The 16,741-nt window shown below is 44.2% G+C and overlaps 2 protein-coding genes across 4 annotated transcripts in view; one reads left to right on the forward strand and one right to left on the reverse strand.

Annotated features, from left to right (window-relative positions):
- tnni3k (TNNI3 interacting kinase) overlaps positions 1-16,741 on the reverse strand; it is a 117,613-nt gene that overhangs the window by 24,245 nt on the left and 76,627 nt on the right. The gene's annotated exons all lie outside the window — the stretch shown is intronic.
- On the forward strand, positions 1,295-16,425 carry lrrc53 (leucine rich repeat containing 53). 2 transcript variants are annotated; one of them, XM_078560634.1, is made up of 5 exons: positions 1,295-1,467; positions 5,034-5,162; positions 5,990-6,799; positions 9,150-9,650; positions 10,795-16,425. In XM_078560634.1, the coding sequence occupies exons 2-5, from the start codon at positions 5,045-5,047 to the stop codon at positions 13,218-13,220; spliced, it is 3,855 nt and encodes a 1,284-aa protein (XP_078416760.1). In that variant the 5' UTR covers positions 1,295-1,467; positions 5,034-5,044; the 3' UTR covers positions 13,221-16,425. The 2 variants fall into 2 exon arrangements, with proteins under 2 accessions (XP_078416760.1, XP_078416759.1); XM_078560633.1 differs by having other exon boundaries at positions 1,295-1,454.

A 16,741-nucleotide genomic window follows, 5' to 3' on the forward strand; every position in this document is an offset into this window, starting at 1 on the left:
AAGTTTACAAAATTATGAGTGGCATGGACAGAGTAGATAGTCAGAAGCTTTTTCCTAGGGTGGAAGAGTCAATTACTAGGGGACATAGATTTAAGGTGAGAGGAGAAAACTATAAAGGTGATGTGCGGGGCAAGTTTTCTACGCAGAGGGTAGTGAGTTTCTGGAATTCGCTGCCAGAGGAGGTGGTGGAAGCAGGTACGATAGTGGTGTTTAAGAGGCAGCTTGACAAATACATGAATAGGATGGGAATAGAGGGATATGGACCCCGGAAGTGCAAAATGTTTTAGTTTGACAGGCAATATGATCGGCGCAGGCTTGGAGGGCCGAATGGCCTGTTCCTGTGCTGTACTTTTCTTTGTTCTTTGTACATCACCAGATCTGACTGGCTCACATAAAACATGAGCAGGTTCTGCTCTCCTCTGTCCAAAATTGTCACGATTCTGGGATCATCCTGGAATACAATGATAACTCCTAGTTTCTCTTCAGCATTGCAGACCATCGTCTTAAACACTCCACCACAACCCCGTGCACACCCCCGATCCTCTCAGCTCCCATCTCCACAAAGAAGTGTGAGTACGAGACACTCAGAGTGAGACCATCCAATGAGCTGCCTCTGCCACTTCCCTCCTGCCCTGCATCATGTCATCATAAGCCTCAACCTGACTTCTGCACTGTAGGCATGGGGGGATGTAACCTTCTGTCAGGCTCTTATCAACATACCAGCCTTGCTAATGGACAGAGGGATTTCAGAGCACTGAGAATATCCCTGTGTCTGGAGCTGGAGTGGGAAGTGGGAGACAGACAAAAGAAGTCGGGGGGCTGGGACGGAGAGAGGGAAGGCAGGGGAGGGAGGGAGAGAACGGAGGAGAGGGTAGCCAGGGGAGGGAGAGAGAGAATGGAGGAGAGGGTAGCCAGGGGAGGGGTGCGAAGAGAAGGAGAAGGGTGGGGAGCGGAGGGGAGGGAGGGGAATGGAAATGTGGAGTTGAGGGAGGAGAGGGAGGGGAGACAGGGAGGGGAAGGAGGGGAGAGGGGGGCGGGGAAGGACTGAAGCGAGGCTCCTTCAATTTCAGGAGCAAAATTCACTCTTTCCGTAACTCCAGGCCAGAGACTCTGTCATCAATCCCGGAAGTGGTAAACAATAGTGATTCAACAGCCCCAGTCCAAACTGATTCACCCTTGTACTCCTGAAACACTTCACGCAAAAACCCGCCCAAGATAGAAATACTGGCATTTCCACCGAGGCTGAACCTTGGGATGTTTGAAAATGTTTCAGGGGTAAAAAGTGCTTCTGTAATCCAGGGAACATGACAACAAATTTACCTTGAACAAAGTCCCAAAAGCGGTGGGATCTTGCAGTGTGCAAACTGACTGCTACTTTTCCTACTTTACAACAATGACTACACTCCATAAAATACTTAATTGGCTGTAAATCGCTTTGGGATGCCACATGAAAGGTGATGTAGCGATGTAACTCTTTCCATCTTGCTTCTTTCTCCTGATCTGTCTCGTCACCCTGGCAAGTGAAGATAGCAGTTGAGTGCAGCTCCTGGAGTCAAATAGCTGGCAGACATTTATTACCTGGGCTCGGATGCTTTGACAGGAGAATCAGAGTGTGTGCCATTAGTGGAAGATAACCCCAGTGGGTCAGTATCTTCACAGGAGGTGATTGTCGGAGTTGTGATTTGATTTTATTACTTCGTGGGTTGGAGGCATCATTGGCTAGGCCAGCATTTGTTGCCCATTCCTAATTGTCCTTGAGAAGGTGCTGGTGAGCTGCCTTCTTGAAGCATTGCTGTCCAAATGATACAGGTACACCCACTGTGCTAATATGAACGGTGTTCCAAGATTTTCGAGTTTCCAGAAGTTTCAGCAACACTGAAGGAACGGCGATGTATTTCCAAGTCAGGATGGGGAGAGGCTTGGAGGGGAACCTGCAGGTGGTGGTGTTCCCATGTGTTTGCTGCCCTTGTCCTTTTAAGTGCTAGAGGTCGTATGTTTGGAAGGTGCTGTCTAAGGAACCTTGATGAGTTGCTGCGGTACATCTTATAGATGGTACACACCGCTGCCACTGTGCGTTGGTGGAGGGGGCAAATGTTTAATATGGTGGATGCGGTGCCAATCAAGCGGGCTGCTTTGTCCTGGATGGTATCAAGCTTCTTGAGTGTTGTGGGAGCTGCACTCATCCAGGCAAGTGGAGAGTATTCCATCGCACTCCTGACTTGTGCCTTGTAGATGGTGGACAGGCTTTGGGGTGTCAGGAGGTGAGTTACTCATAGCAGGATTCCTAGCCTCTGACCTGCTCTTGTAGCCATAGCATATATATATGGCTGGTCGAATCATCAGCAAGAATCCCACTTCTGACCTTATGATAAAGGGAAGGTCATTGATGAAGCAGCTGAAGATGGTTGGGCTGAGGACACTACCGTGAGGAACTCCTGCAGTGATGTCCTGGAACTGAGATGATTAACCTCCAACAACCACAACCATAAAGTCACTTGGTAGCACAAAACATGAGTATTGTTGAAAAAACGGACATGCTGTTGAAGCTTTTTGTCTTGCACTCAGCAGGACAGATGCAAGAATGCCAAATTTCAAAGGGAGCAACAATTTATACTGCATGTAAAAAGGAGTGCTGATTAGTTGGTATGTCTGCTTTGATTGATCAAGATATTGCCGTGGCTAATGCACTAGGGCGCTATTGTCCCTCATACTTTTGTTTATTCAAAAAAGGTGCAATGTCTGGACATGTTCCTCTTACCTGAAGAGGACAGGTCCCTGTGTATGAATATATGTAGATTCTAACAAGCATAAGTGAGCCATGTTGTGAGCCTGACTGATAATCTTAAATAGGTTGTTAGTGTAATTGTTAGCACACTTGGGATTGTCCAGGAAGTGCTGCCCAACCACAGAATCACAGCTAACATTAAACATTATGTTCTGAGTTTTGCAAGCATGGATTTGTTGAGTTCAACAACAATTTATACTGCATGAAAAAGGGGCGCTGATTCGTTGGCAAGTCGGCTCTGATTGGGACTTTACAAGACTTTATCACGACATATGTGGCATCGCATCCTGTTAGTGTAATTTTCCCAGTCCACCTCAAATTACCCTAGAAGGGTAAAGTATCTGAAAATTTGAGCAACAGGTGAACTGTCAGTATTCTACCTATTGTGAACAGCCAAAGGGACATGCCGTTTGACACAATCTGCTAGTTATTTGAACATATGGCCTACATATCCAGCATCGCACCAGCACTGAAATTCATATACCACATTAATCATTTGTGTGTTAGGCAGGATGTCTTTTTGCTTGATGGCAGCATCCTGTTAGTGGAAAACATCACCCATGTTGCCATTGCAATAGTGGCATCGAGAAATGGCTAGCTTCACCTGTTGCTCAAATTTTCAGATACTTTACCCTTCTAGGGTAATTTGAGGTAGATTGGGAAAATTCCACTAACAGGATGCGATGCCACATATGCCATGATAAAGTCTCATAAAGTCCCAATCAGAGCCGACTTGCCAACGAACCTGCGCCCCTTTTTCATGCAGTATAAATTGTTGTTCCCTTTGAAATTTGGCATTCCTGTATCTTTCCTGATGAGTGCAAGATGAAAAGCTTCAACAGCATGTCTCTTTTTTAGCAATAGCCACAACCATCCTCCTTTATGCTAGATTTCCCCCTGATTCACAATGACTTCAATTTTGCTAGGACTCCTTGATTCCACATTGGGTCAAACGCTGCCTTGATGTCAATGGCAGTCACTCTCACCTCAACTTGAGTTCAGTTCTTTGGTTCATATTTGGATCAAGGCTGTAATGAAGTCAGTGGCTGAATTCCCCTGGCTAAACCCAAACTGAGTGTCAGGGAGCAGGTTATTGCTGTGTAAGTGCCACTTGATAGCACTGTCGATGTCCCCTTCAATCATTTATTGATGATCGAGGATAAATGAGGTAGTGATTTGCCAGGTTGGATTTGTCCTGGTTTTAATGGACAAGATATACCTGGGCAATTTTCCACATAGCCGGGTAGATCCCAGTGTTGTAGCTGTACTGGAACAGCTTGGCTAGGGGTGCGGCAAGTTCTGGAGCACAAGTCTTCAGTGCTATTGCCGGAATGTTGTCAGGGCCCATAACCTTTGCAGTATCCAGTGCCTTCAGCCATTTCTTGATATCATGTGGAGTGAATCGAATTGGCTGAAGACTGGCATCTGTGATGCTGGGGACCTCCAGAGGAGGCCGAGATGGATCATCCACTCGGCACTTCTGGCTGAAGATTGTTGCAAATGCTTCAGCCTTATCTTTTGCACTGATGTGCTGGGCTCCTCCATCATTGAGGATGGGGATATTTGTGGAGCCTCCTCCTCCAGTGAGTTGTTTAATTGTCCAACAGCATTCACAACTAGATGTGGCAGGACTGCAGAGCTTAGATCTAATCTGTTGGTTAGGATCACTTAGCTCTGTTTATCACTTGCTGCTTATGCTGTTTGGCACACAAGTAGTTCTATGCTGTAGCTTCTTCAGGTTGACACCTCATTTTTAGGTATACCTGGTGCTGCTCCTGGCATGCCCTCCTTTCATTGAACTAGGGTTGATGGTAATGATAGAGTGGGGGATATGCCGGGCCATGAGGTTACAGGTTTGGTTGAATATAATTCTGCTGCTGCTGCTGATGGCCCACAGCGCCTTACGATTGCCCAATTTTGAGTTGCTAGATCTGTGCAAAATCTATCCCATTTAGCACAGTGGTAGTATCACACAACATGATGGAGGGTATCCTCAGTGGGAAGACAGGACTTCATCTTCACAGGGGCTGTGTGGTGGTCACTCCTACTGATATTGTCATGGACAGATGCATCTGTGGCAGGCAGGCTGGTGAGGAAGAGGTCAAGTTGGTTTTTCCCTCTTGTTGCAAAATCTGGCTGATTTTTCACTGAAGACTCAACCAGGGTTAGGGGAAATAAGTAACCAAGTAAAACTTTTAGCACGGTTTGAGAGAGGAAATCATTAAACGTTTGTGTTGTGTTCTTCCAGGTATCTTGTTAATGATTTCAGCAATTTTCTCTTTATCACTGAGACCTTTCATCTGCTCTGGCTGCCCACCCTCCTGCATTGTGTGTACAGAGAATGTAACCATCTGTCAGCGTCTGACATACATCCCAGGTTTGTTCGTATCATCACACTCTCAGCTTTGTCTTGCTCTAGCTGAAACTCGGACCACCCTGCTCGGGATCTCCAGGTGCTAAGCAGGATAATAGGCTCCCATTGGCAGGGGGGAAGCTGGCACACATGCCCATCAGGATCTGTGCCAATATCCACCATATTAGGCACGGTAGAAGCACTGGTGGCAATTAGGGCCCTGCATGACTCAGTTCCCAAACACCCCCAACGTTCTATCATCTCACATTGGACTCCCCACATGACACTTACTAGAAAGAAGCCCCTCCTCATACTTAATCAAATGTGGTGCCAGGAGCAGCAGGAGGACCTGTTTGTGACATCACGGTTCGGAACACCAGCTGCTCTCCTCACCGCTTCTCGCTCATCAATCATTAATTGCCCCAATTTCACCAAATCCACCTTCTCACCAGTCTGAGGCCTAATCGAACCCACCTTCCTCATCCTGATAACATGAAGATACTCACCAGCAGGCTGAATAGATTTGAGTGAGATCTGGACTGTGCGGCCTGAAAGATTGGTGGAAGTAGATTCAATAGTAACTTTCAAAAGGGAATTAGATAAATACTTGAAAAGTGAGAAAGCTACAGGGCTTTGGGGAAAGAACAGGGGAATGGAACTAATTGGATAGCTTATTCAAAGAAATAGCACAGACACCACAGGTCAAATGGCTTCCTTCTACGCACTATGATTCCAAAGAAATGAGACTTGGTCCATGAATTTAATGGCCTATTGAATTTAAGCCATGTTACAGTCACTGCATCCAGGCTTTTGAAATCTCTTGATCTGTAATGTGGGCTATGTTGTTGCAGCTGTTCCCCAAACCACAAGGGCCTTGCTACTTACCGATGGCACCATCCCTTCCATAGAGAAACCCGACTTGGCTAATCTGTCCTCCCTGACCTTGTTGAAGCTGAGTAACAATGGAATCGTGGACATTAATGAGGAATGCTTTCATGGGCTTTCTGGTCTCAGTGCCCTGCTGCTTGATCAGAATCAAATAACAAGTGAGACCATCACAGAATTTACTTTTGCTCGACTCCCTAACCTGGAAAGACTTCAATTGGGAAACAATGGCATTGGCCAAATCAGTAGGGCCTGGTTCAGCGATCTGGCTCGGCTCAGCTCTCTAAACTTGGGGAGGAATCACATCACCAAACTGGAAGCAGACACTTTCACAAGGTCAAGCCTTCAAAACCTCCAAAACCTGGACCTCTCTGACAACTCCATTGACTACATTGACAGGCACGCCTTTCGTGGACTCAGAGGTCTGAGATGGCTGGACCTCTCGAGAAACAGGTTGTCGGAAATGGTTGACTCTTTCTCGCACTTGTCGATGCTCTCAGTATTAAACCTGAACCTCAATCACTGGAACTGTACCTGTCAACTGCAGGAGCTGGCCATATTTCTGAGAAGCTTCATTGAAAGTCCAGATCGGACCTTAATAAATGCCAAAGGCCTGGTGTGCGAGAGAACAGAGAATTCGGAGGTTCAGGCAATTCTGCAGTTAACAGACACCAACTGTGCATCTCAGTCCCAAAATGCCACGGTCATAATGAAGAGTGGGAATTACAGGCATTATGTGCGAGATGTTATTTTAACAGGGTTATTCTGTTTTGCAGGTAACGTACAATCCATTTCAATCTATAAAAAAAACGCGGAAAAAGTGTGGATTCTTTTTCCCAGGGAGCGGTAGAGGCAGGGTTGTTGAATATTTTTAAGGCAGAGGTAGGTAGATTCTTGATTGACAAGGGAGTCAAAGGATATCAGGAGTGGGCAGGAAAGTGGAGTTAAGGCCACAATCAGATCAGCTATGATCTTATTGAATGGCAAAGCAGGCTTGAGGGGCCGAATGGCCGAATCTTGCTCCAAATTTGCATGTTCGTACAGATGTTTGTATGTTCGTATTGCCCATCAAGTTTCAATTATCACACTTGGGTGTTCACACTTTTCCAAATCAAATTGGGCGTCAGACTTATAAGTGATTGGCCCAAATTTATCTTTGTGCAACGAAGTGCAAAGTAATTCATTTTGGTAGGAAAACCAGGAGAGGCAAAATAAATTAAACAGAACAATTTTAAAGGGAGAGGAGACTTGTGGGTATAAATCCAGAAATCTTTGAAGGTGGAAGACAGGCTGGTAAGGCTGACTTCATTAATAGAGACATGGAATACAAAAGCAAGGAAATTATTTTATATTTTTTATACATCATTGGTTCATCTTCAGCTCAAGTATTTTGTCCCAATTCTGGGCAACGCCCTTTAGGAAGGGAGAGGGAGCGGAGGAGATTTACTAGAATAGGACCAGGGATGAGGGACTTCAGTTAATGTGGAGAGACTGGAGAAGCTGGGATTGTTCTCCTTAAGGAAGAGATTTAATCGAGGTGTTCAAAATCATGAAGAGTTTTGATAGAGTGTAAATAAGGAGAAACTGTTTCCAGTGGGAGGAGGGACACAGATTGAAGCGAGTTAGTATAAAAACCAGAAGGGGAGATGAGGAGAATTTTGTTCACAATTTAAATTGTTCTGATCTGGAAGGCGCTGCCTGAAAGGGCGGTGGAAGCAAATTCAGTAATAACTTTCAAAAGGAAATTGGATAAATACTTGAAGGGGAAAAGTTTGCAGAGATATGGGGAAAAGAGCAGGAGAAGTGGGACAAATTTCAAAGGGCCAGTGCAGGCATGATGGGCTGAATGGCCACTTTCTGTGCTATAAGATTCTATGGTTCTATGGAAATGCAAACTGAAGGGATAGACAACATTGGGTGCCAACTCTCTGGACATTAGCTCAATGTCCAGGATGCTCATTTCTACCCTTGCCTCAGCTCACCTGCTGCTGGAACACCCACCCGTGCCTTTCTGTACCTTAAAATTTTACTATTCTAATGCTCTTCTGCCAACATCCACCACCCTCCTTAAACTCGAACATACAAAAACTCTGCTGCCCGAGTCCTAACTCAGGCCAAGTCCCACTCGCCCATCACCCCCTGTGCCCCCTAACTTAAAGGGCTCCATCAGATTACCCCTCAATCCTCTCTCTTCTACAGAAAACATCCACAGCATGTTCAATCTGTCCTAATAGGTATAATCTCTCATTCTGGTATAATTCCAGCAAATTTCTTTTCGCACCATCTTCCCATTGCCTTTATGGCTTTTTTTATGATAAGGAAACTGGAACTATTTGCAGCACTGTTAGTCTTTAGTGCTTGGACCCCTAAGTCACTCTTGTCCTCCACAGTTACTAACCTCTTGCCATTTAGAAAGAGTTCTAATCTCTTTCTTAAGTCCAATGTGGATGACATCATACTCCGTTTTCCACCATTTTGCCCGCTCACCTCATGTATCAATGTGTTTCTGAAACTTTCTGTTCCCATCTAAATGACTTACTGTGCTGCATGTTATCAGAGAACTGGCAATACCACTAGTCTCATCCTGTCAATTTGGGTATAAATTGTCCCAATTCTCTGTCTCCTATTTCCCAATCAATTCCCTGCCCATCCAGCAGTTTGCCTCCAATTCCTTGGGCCTTTGGTTTTGCTAACAGTAGCTTGTGGTCATCCATCACCCCGCTGTGCTAGCTGACCTACATTGGCTCCTGGTTCACCAAGAGCTCAGTTTTAAAATTCTCACCCTCATGTTCATATTCCTCTGTGGCTTCAATCCTACCTATCTCTGGGACCTACCCTAACTCTACAATCTTCCAAGAAATTTGTCTCTCTCAACTCTGCCCTCTTGTGAATCTCTAATTTCCTTTGACCCTTTATTAGCAGCCATACCTCCTGATCTTTAGGTCCTAAACTGCTCGAATTCCCTTTCTAAACCTCTCTACCTTCTCTCTCTCTGCTGTCATAATAATAATGAGCTGGCACCTTTTTAATGTATCAGCCATACCTGATCTGTGCCATAGTGCCATGTCTTTTGAATGTTATATTCTATATAAGCTCCTTGTAATCTCATATTGTGACCAATTGCAGGGGCTGTGGGTCTCATAGTCACAGTGGCAACTCTCCTGTACAACAAATGTCATCACCAAATGGAACCGAGGCAGAAAAATCGCCGAGCGCCTGGGACAGAATCTAATCACAAAAGAGACCACGTTTTCAAGACAGCCCCTTGCTGTCACTTTACTAGTGGCTATGAGGTAGAGGCCCTGCCAACAGCGAGTTCTGTGAAGCATCCTCAGTCCTCGCAGCAGGACACGGTTAATCCCAAGTCTAGGCAAGCAAGCAACAAGGAGAGATTTCATCAACAATGCCTTGGCCTCTTAAATCAAGCCAGGAAGCAGACCACAGGGATGGAATATTTTGCATGCCAGCACTGCAGGCTGGTGCACACATTCAGAACAACACTGTCTGGTGGTAAAGCCAGGAGATCAGCAGGTAAATCCTGTGCTGGGACAATGAGAGGAGTCGAAGGTGCGAATCGCTGGGGTATGAAGCAGAAGGTACTTCACCAAGTGGAAGGATCCAATCAAGGTGAGTCATTTTAAATGAAAAGAAGATTTTCACTAAACAAGTAACAAAAATTCAGAAAATCGGTATTGATTTGGTCATTTATGTTAACTGGGCACGTGGGAACATTCACTCCCTCAAACCTGTTCCACCATTTAATTAGATCATGCTTGGTCTGTATCTTAGTTTAATCCACCAACTTTGTTTCTGTGAGCCATACATATACCCTTATCCAACAAAACTCCATCAATCTCAGTTCTCACAATTTTCAATTGATCCCCATCATCAACAGCATGTTAAGGGAGAGAGTTCCAGATTTCCACCCCTCTTTGTGTGAAGAAGTGCTTCCTGACATCACCCCTGAATGACCTGCTTTGAATTTTAAGGTTATGCCTTAAATTCTGTCCAATAACTTCCTTATTTTTCTCCAATTATCTTATTAAATACTCAAACACATCAATTAGAAAACCCATCAATTTTCGATCCTTCAGGGAATATGAGACTAGTCTATGCAACCTATCCTTGAAATACAACTCTTTTAGCCCCAGAATCATACTGGTAAATCTACACTGCACTCCCTTCCAAGGCCAATATCTCCTTCCTGAGGTGAGGTGTCCAGAACTGAACACAGGCTCCATATGAGTTCTGACTAGAGCTCCATTCAACTATATCATAACTTCCATTGTATTCCAGTCCTCTGATGCATCCCCCATTTCCTACACTCCACCATTGGTAGCTGAGCCTTCAGTGGCCTGGGTCCTAAGCTCTGGAATTCCCTCCCTAAACCTCTCCACCTCACTCTCTCTCTCTACTTCTTTAAGACGGTCCTTAAAATCGACCTCTTTGACGAAGACCTTTGCCACTTGCCTGAATATCCTTTAGGTGGCTCGATGTCAAATTTTGTCTGATTGCAATAACAACTTGCATTTATTATATAGCATGTTTAACATAGTCGAACATCTGAAGGAGTTTATTTACCCTCAGGATTACGCTCCTGTGAAGTGCCTTGGGATGTTTTACTACGTTAAAGTTGTTATATAAAGACAAATTGTTGCTATGTGTCGTCAATGAGAAACAATTAAAAGAAGCAAAGGAACATCTTTGTAGGATTCTAGAAACTTTCAGCATGTGGGTAATATTAACACTGTTCCATCTCATGGTTCAACAGGTTCCACAGAAGGTTTGGAAGTTAGGAACGAGCGTTCAGGCAACAGTTACTACCTGTCGAAAGAACCCATTGGGATATATAATCTGGGAAAGGGATATTGTAAGTGGGCACCAGAAACAAGGGATGTCAGGCAAGGCCAGGCCATCGCACAATTTCAATCACATTGTAGGTACTTCTCAAGTTCACCCCCCAGCAATGAACAATCCCAGCTTGGCACGGTTGCTTTAGTAACAGAACCGTGTTACGAAATCGGGCATCGCCTCTTCCCACCAGGCAGAATTCGGAATGTTGAGCTGCTGCCACGGACCGACCTCTCCGGGAACCAAGACAACCATCGCCGACTTCTTCACCATAGCAACAGATCTCCAATACAAATGAACAAGAAGGTCAGATCACAAGTGAGAGGTGAGCACTTGATCAGGAGTGCTAAACGGAATGTCAATGCAACACCACGAAGTGATATTTTGGTCTTTGCAAACCATAAGAAGAACAGTGTCAATCAGGATCCATTTGGGAAGAAGGAACCAAGGTCATGCATGATGGTCAGGGCAAGCTATAGAGACAGTCACTTTATTGACCAAATTAAAATTTTTGGAACCATTTGGGAAGGTGACAAGACTCGGAGACCAAAGTCCGTCACATTTGATTTACCAGGAATCACTGATGCAGAATTAAGACATTTTCCTGAAACAGGGTCAAAAATACAAGGAGAAGGAAGGGAGGCTCGTGCAAGTGTGGAGTGCATGGAGAAGGATAGAAGGTTCCGGGTGGAGGAAAAGCCTCTGTTCAGACCCCATACTTCTCGGAAGCGAAACAACGAGAGCAGGGCGAGATTGGATATGAAACTGGTCTCTGTAGATAGCAAAGCCAGGAAAGTGATTCCACACAGAGCATCAGTGAATGTATTGATGGTGAAATTTATCTTACATCCCACCAAACATGCAAAGGTTCACCCGGATGAAGCTGCAGGTGTCATAGGGCCATTAAGGATGAAAAAGCAGATGATGACAAAGAAGACAGGATCGAAAGAGACCTATAAAAAAGGAAAGTCCACCAGGAAACCTCCTGTCTGTCAAAGCACTGGGACAACTGGGAGCTTACAGCAAGCTCAACAGCCTAAGACACCGAAACAATGCCCATCAGTGCCAATTCAAAACAAAACATTCTGCCAACCCCATTCCTCCATGGGACCTGACAAGAGGGACAGAGTCAGAGGATGCAGTGGAGGTTTTCATACAGATCTAGAAAGAACTTTGAGAGTTTTGTCACCAATGTCCCCAACACCAGTGAGAGACACTGAAAACTGCACATTGCCCCTGCCCATTACAATTCCTCTTAGTATTAGTTTCGCTGGACCACAGGATTCTGCCGTGTCAGTGGGGCCTCTTCAAACTCCAAACAAACCATCTAACTATGAAGCTACTCCCCCGGATATTACACCATCACTACCCTCAGCCACTGATGCAGCTTGTTCTAACACATCTAGGACCTCTGTTGATGAACATGAAGATAAAGAGACACCGGCAGAGCAGAAATCTTCCACTGCCTTCAACTTCCAACTAAAGGAGGCCACCCTGAGTGGTGACAGTGAGGGCATGAAAGTATCAAGTGCCCCGCTTTTGAGGCAACCTCTGGGCATGAAACCATCTGATGGAGGAGAGGCGGAGAACACACCCACAGGATGGCAAGAACCAAACCTAGCTTTACGAAGGGAGGGGGACTGGCAACCAGCTCCCAGTGGACAGAGTGAGGACAAAGGTAGAACAGCCAAACAGCAATGGGAGGACAGGGGTTCAATGAGTATTATAGAAATGGCAGAGAGTGACATGGATGGTAAGCTGGACAAGCCTCCAAGAAACCTCAAACCATCAATACCGGCAACAGCTTCAGAGACAGATCATGCAACTGGTCAAGGACAGAGCCCTCAGTCCGCTGGTGCCTTTTCAGAAGAGGCTGTGACAGGCAGTGCAGATGGACCACATGGGAGGACAGAGGATGGAGCAGGTAAACCAGCAGATAAAATAAACCAGCACTCACATCCCACAGAGCAACCGCCATTGCTTCCAGCATCCTCTATGGCTACCGGACTCACAAACCTAGACCACTTCGATGACAGGAACATCTCATCCAAAGGTCAGAATGGGAATGTTGAGCATGTCAATTCACCACTTGCCTCACCCTTGCAGGGAGCAGGTGGAAGTGAGGATCAAGACCCCAACGTTGTTATTCTCAGCTACAAGAACCCCAAAGAAGGGATGATGACGGCGGAAGCAGGAACAGGCGACTGCACGCTGCTACCCAAACACAACCTGGCCACATTAGATATAGCGGGTGACGAGGCCAATCAGAGGAGGAAGATCCGTCTGGTCATTCCTGAGAGACCATGTAGCGGGTCCAATAACGCCGTCAATCGGAAGATTAGATAATTGGCTGGATTGAGAGCAAAGGAAAAAGAAAGACTTGCATTTCCAAAGCACCCTTCACAACCAGAGGGTGTCTCAAAACATTACACAGCCAATGAAGTATTTTTGAAGTGTAATGTGGGAGGTTGATTGCACTATGTTAAAAATGCTATGAATGCAAGTTGTAGTGTGTTGTTTTTCTCATGTCCTAAGGTGCTTCATATCAGTGTAGTCCAAAACAATTTGACAGTGAGCTACGTAAGGGAGATATTAGGACATGTGACCAAAAACCTGGCCAGAGAGAGAGGTTTAGGGAGCATCTTAAAATGGGAGAGAAAGGTAGAGAGGTGGAGATGTTAAGGGAGGGAGTTCCAGAATTTAAGGCCTAGTCAGCTGCAGTGGGGCATCTCATGATGTGCCCCATGATTAAAATTTTTCCTCTCACTCTTCAGCTCAAACACCCTTTATAGTTTAATTTGCTGGAATCGTGAGCTGATAACAGCACAGCGAGGGCAATGGGGCATTGGAACTTCAGTAAACAACAGGATCAATAGTCTATCTCCTTAACCAATGAGGTTTAAGGATGAGAAATAAACAGAGGAAGGAGAGAAAAGGAAATCGAGTCAATTAGACTCAGATTAGGTCCAGAAAGAGAAATAAAGAGAAGGAAAGGAAGAGTGGGTTACAAGAGAGAGAAAAAGAGACAGAGAGGAACAGTAAAATTTAAAGTTGACTTTTTTAAAACCTCTAACAACGATTTACTGTTATCAGTAATGATAATTGTTCAATTACTGAACCAGACAGGTTGATTGGATTTACATTAACAATTATTACATTAATAATTGTAACAATTATATAATTATATATATAATTACAATTAATATTTTTAACTGAAAGGCCTGGATAGAGTGGACATGGGGAAGATGTTTCCATTAGTAGGAGAGACTAGGACCCGAGGGCACAGCCTCAGAGTAAAGGGAAGACCTTTTAGAACAGAGATGAGGAGAAACTTCTTTAGCCAGAGAGTGGTGAATCTTTGGAATTCATTGCCACAGAAGGCTGTGGAGGCCAGATCATTGAGTGTATTTAAGACCGAGATAGATAGGTTCTTGATTGGTAAGGGGATCAAAGGTTACGGGGAGAAGGCGGGAGAATGGAGTTGAGAAACTTATCAGCCATGATTGAATGGCGGAGCAGACTCGATGGGCCGAATGGCCTAATTTCTGCTCCTATGTCTTATGGTCTTATGGTCTATAACATTTATATTATTGTTACTTATGCTATTAACTACCAGCTCTAATTTTCTGCAGCAAGATTAATGTGCAAAATCAGAAAGTTCTTAAAAATAATGAAGAGGCTGAGGCCAAGATGCTGTTTGTACAAAGATGAAGTATGTAAATCCATAACGAGTTCTGGAGGTTTACAGCTCTCTGCGTATCTCCTCATCCTGTGAACTTACTGGCTGACTTGCTCATTAATAACAGAATGTATTGTTAATGTGCTCTGTTTTTGCAGCAAGATCTGACACATTATATTCTTCAGGTCTCTGTGCAAAGATACCTTACACTGCTTCTGCTCATTGCCACTTTAACCAATCCCACTTTAAGGCTGCAGAAAGCTCCATAAAGGGACAAGTACAGTAAATCTCCAATTTTTAAAAAGTCTTTTTCAGAAAAAGGACAATTTCCATTTATTGATGACATCACAGTAAGATGTATATTTTTGTGGATTTCCTTTGCTTTGTTTCAGATGAATCCCTTCTTTATGTCCAGTTTATTTTAATGTTTTTTTTTCATTCTTCAAAGTCATCTTGGTTATGATTTTTTCAAAACCTCTTTAGATACACTGAAACAGGAGGAGATAATTCTGCCCCTTGAACATGTTCCACCACTGAATTCAATCATGGTGGATGTTACAAATATCTAGTTTACAATTCATATGTTTTAGAATATAACTTTTAGCTTTCTGAATGAAAGTTTTAACTGTAGAAAATGGGGGTATCTGTTTGAGAAACATAGGGCGGAATTTCACAGCCCCATCGTGTTGGGGGTGGGGCCATAAAATGCCACATGCCGTTCAAAAGTCCATTGACTTTGGCAAGACCATAAAATTGCGCCAGTGTAAAATTCCACCCTGGTAAAAGCATCTCCGAAACAAATGCAATTCCAACAAGCTTGGAGCTTATTGCATTTAAAAGTTGGAGGTCACGATGAATTAAAAGGTTAACAGCTAGAAAGGTAAGATCATGAACAGCAGCAGGGCTTACTTAGCTAAAGAACTGGAGACATGATGTTTGCAGCTATTCCAGTAAATGATGTTGTTCATGTGGTTTCCCAGAATTAAGGAAAACTTTGGGATTAAAGATAGTTAATTTGCATTTCTATCTGGGAACAGGTCATATGTCACGTTGCCATGGACATGAGTGGAGCTTAGTGAGATTCTTTGTTTTTGAATTTATCTCTGTCAATTCCATTAGGGCACACACAGCCTGCAGGTAATGTTTGGAAAAACAGCCAAGAGACTGTGTCAACTTTGGGTCTTATGTTACTTGTAGCTCCTTGGAAGTTGAGAGATTAAGCCAGACCTACACCTGAAATAGATCAAGTAAATGCTAGATCTACCTTCCATGACACAGCCTGCAATTGGGAGCAGGTATTCAGTATTAGATAAAGTCGGTAAAGGGAAAACAACAGGGAGATTTGTTTAGCTGGAAGCTAAAGGAAGAGATCTGCAGCAATCCTCTCCGTGAGCGGCAGTTAACCTTGTTGCAGTTAGGAGGCCTGGAAGTAATCAGCTTGGTTGTAGTTTGAAACCAAAGCGGTGAGTTATTGGAAACCAAAGGCGTTTTCTGATGTTTTAAGCCATTGTGCAGGAGCCTCAGGAAGGCCCATGCTTGAGCTGTGGAGTCCAGAGTCGTGAGGTCAGTAAAGAAATTGGAGGGTCCCTTAGCCAAAAGCTAATGGAAGGACCCCCATGAATTCTTGCATCTTGGAGAATGGCTGGAACACTGGAGAGAGAAACCAGACTGAATTCCAGAGAGTGGTGATATACCTATTGAATTGGTCCCAGGAAAAGTGAATGAGCCTGAAAGATTTTGTCAGATAAGGGAACTTTTGTGGGAAGTAAAAGGTAGAACTGAGTTAATAGCGTAAGATAATAAGCTAGAGAGTTAATAGCGATTTTTTTGTTTCATTTTTTTTGATATCCAATAAAAGTTTTTTCTTAAAAAAAGAAAATCTTGCAGCATAGTTCTGTTGATTAATTGTTGGTTGTTCGATTTCTTCTTTAAATGTTAACAGACACTACCTAGACCGTAACACTGATGTGTACGTAGGAACAGGTGATGACAATTCTTCCCCTTGAGCCTCTTCATCATCCTCAAGAGGAAATAAATCATGTTTTCCACCATCCTGGTAATCACATAATACAGTAAAGGAAATGTTGACTAGGCATGTCATTCAACCCATTGTGCCTATGCTGGCTCTGTAAAAGAGGTATCCAATTAGTCCCATTCCCCCTACTCTGTCCAGATAACCCTGCAAAAT

This window comes from Cetorhinus maximus, chromosome 17 (genome assembly GCF_964194155.1).
Source record: "Cetorhinus maximus chromosome 17, sCetMax3.hap1.1, whole genome shotgun sequence".
Classification (NCBI taxonomy): Eukaryota; Metazoa; Chordata; class Chondrichthyes; order Lamniformes; family Cetorhinidae; genus Cetorhinus; species Cetorhinus maximus.

Coding starts and splice junctions, on each gene's coding strand:
- lrrc53 (XM_078560633.1), top strand. Junction 5,163..5,989: donor GCGTCTGACATACATCCCAG/GTTTGTTCGTAT, acceptor ATGTTGTTGCAG/CTGTTCCCCAAACCACAAGG. Junction 9,651..10,794: donor AGTGGAAGGATCCAATCAAG/GTGAGTCATTTT, acceptor ATGGTTCAACAG/GTTCCACAGAAGGTTTGGAA.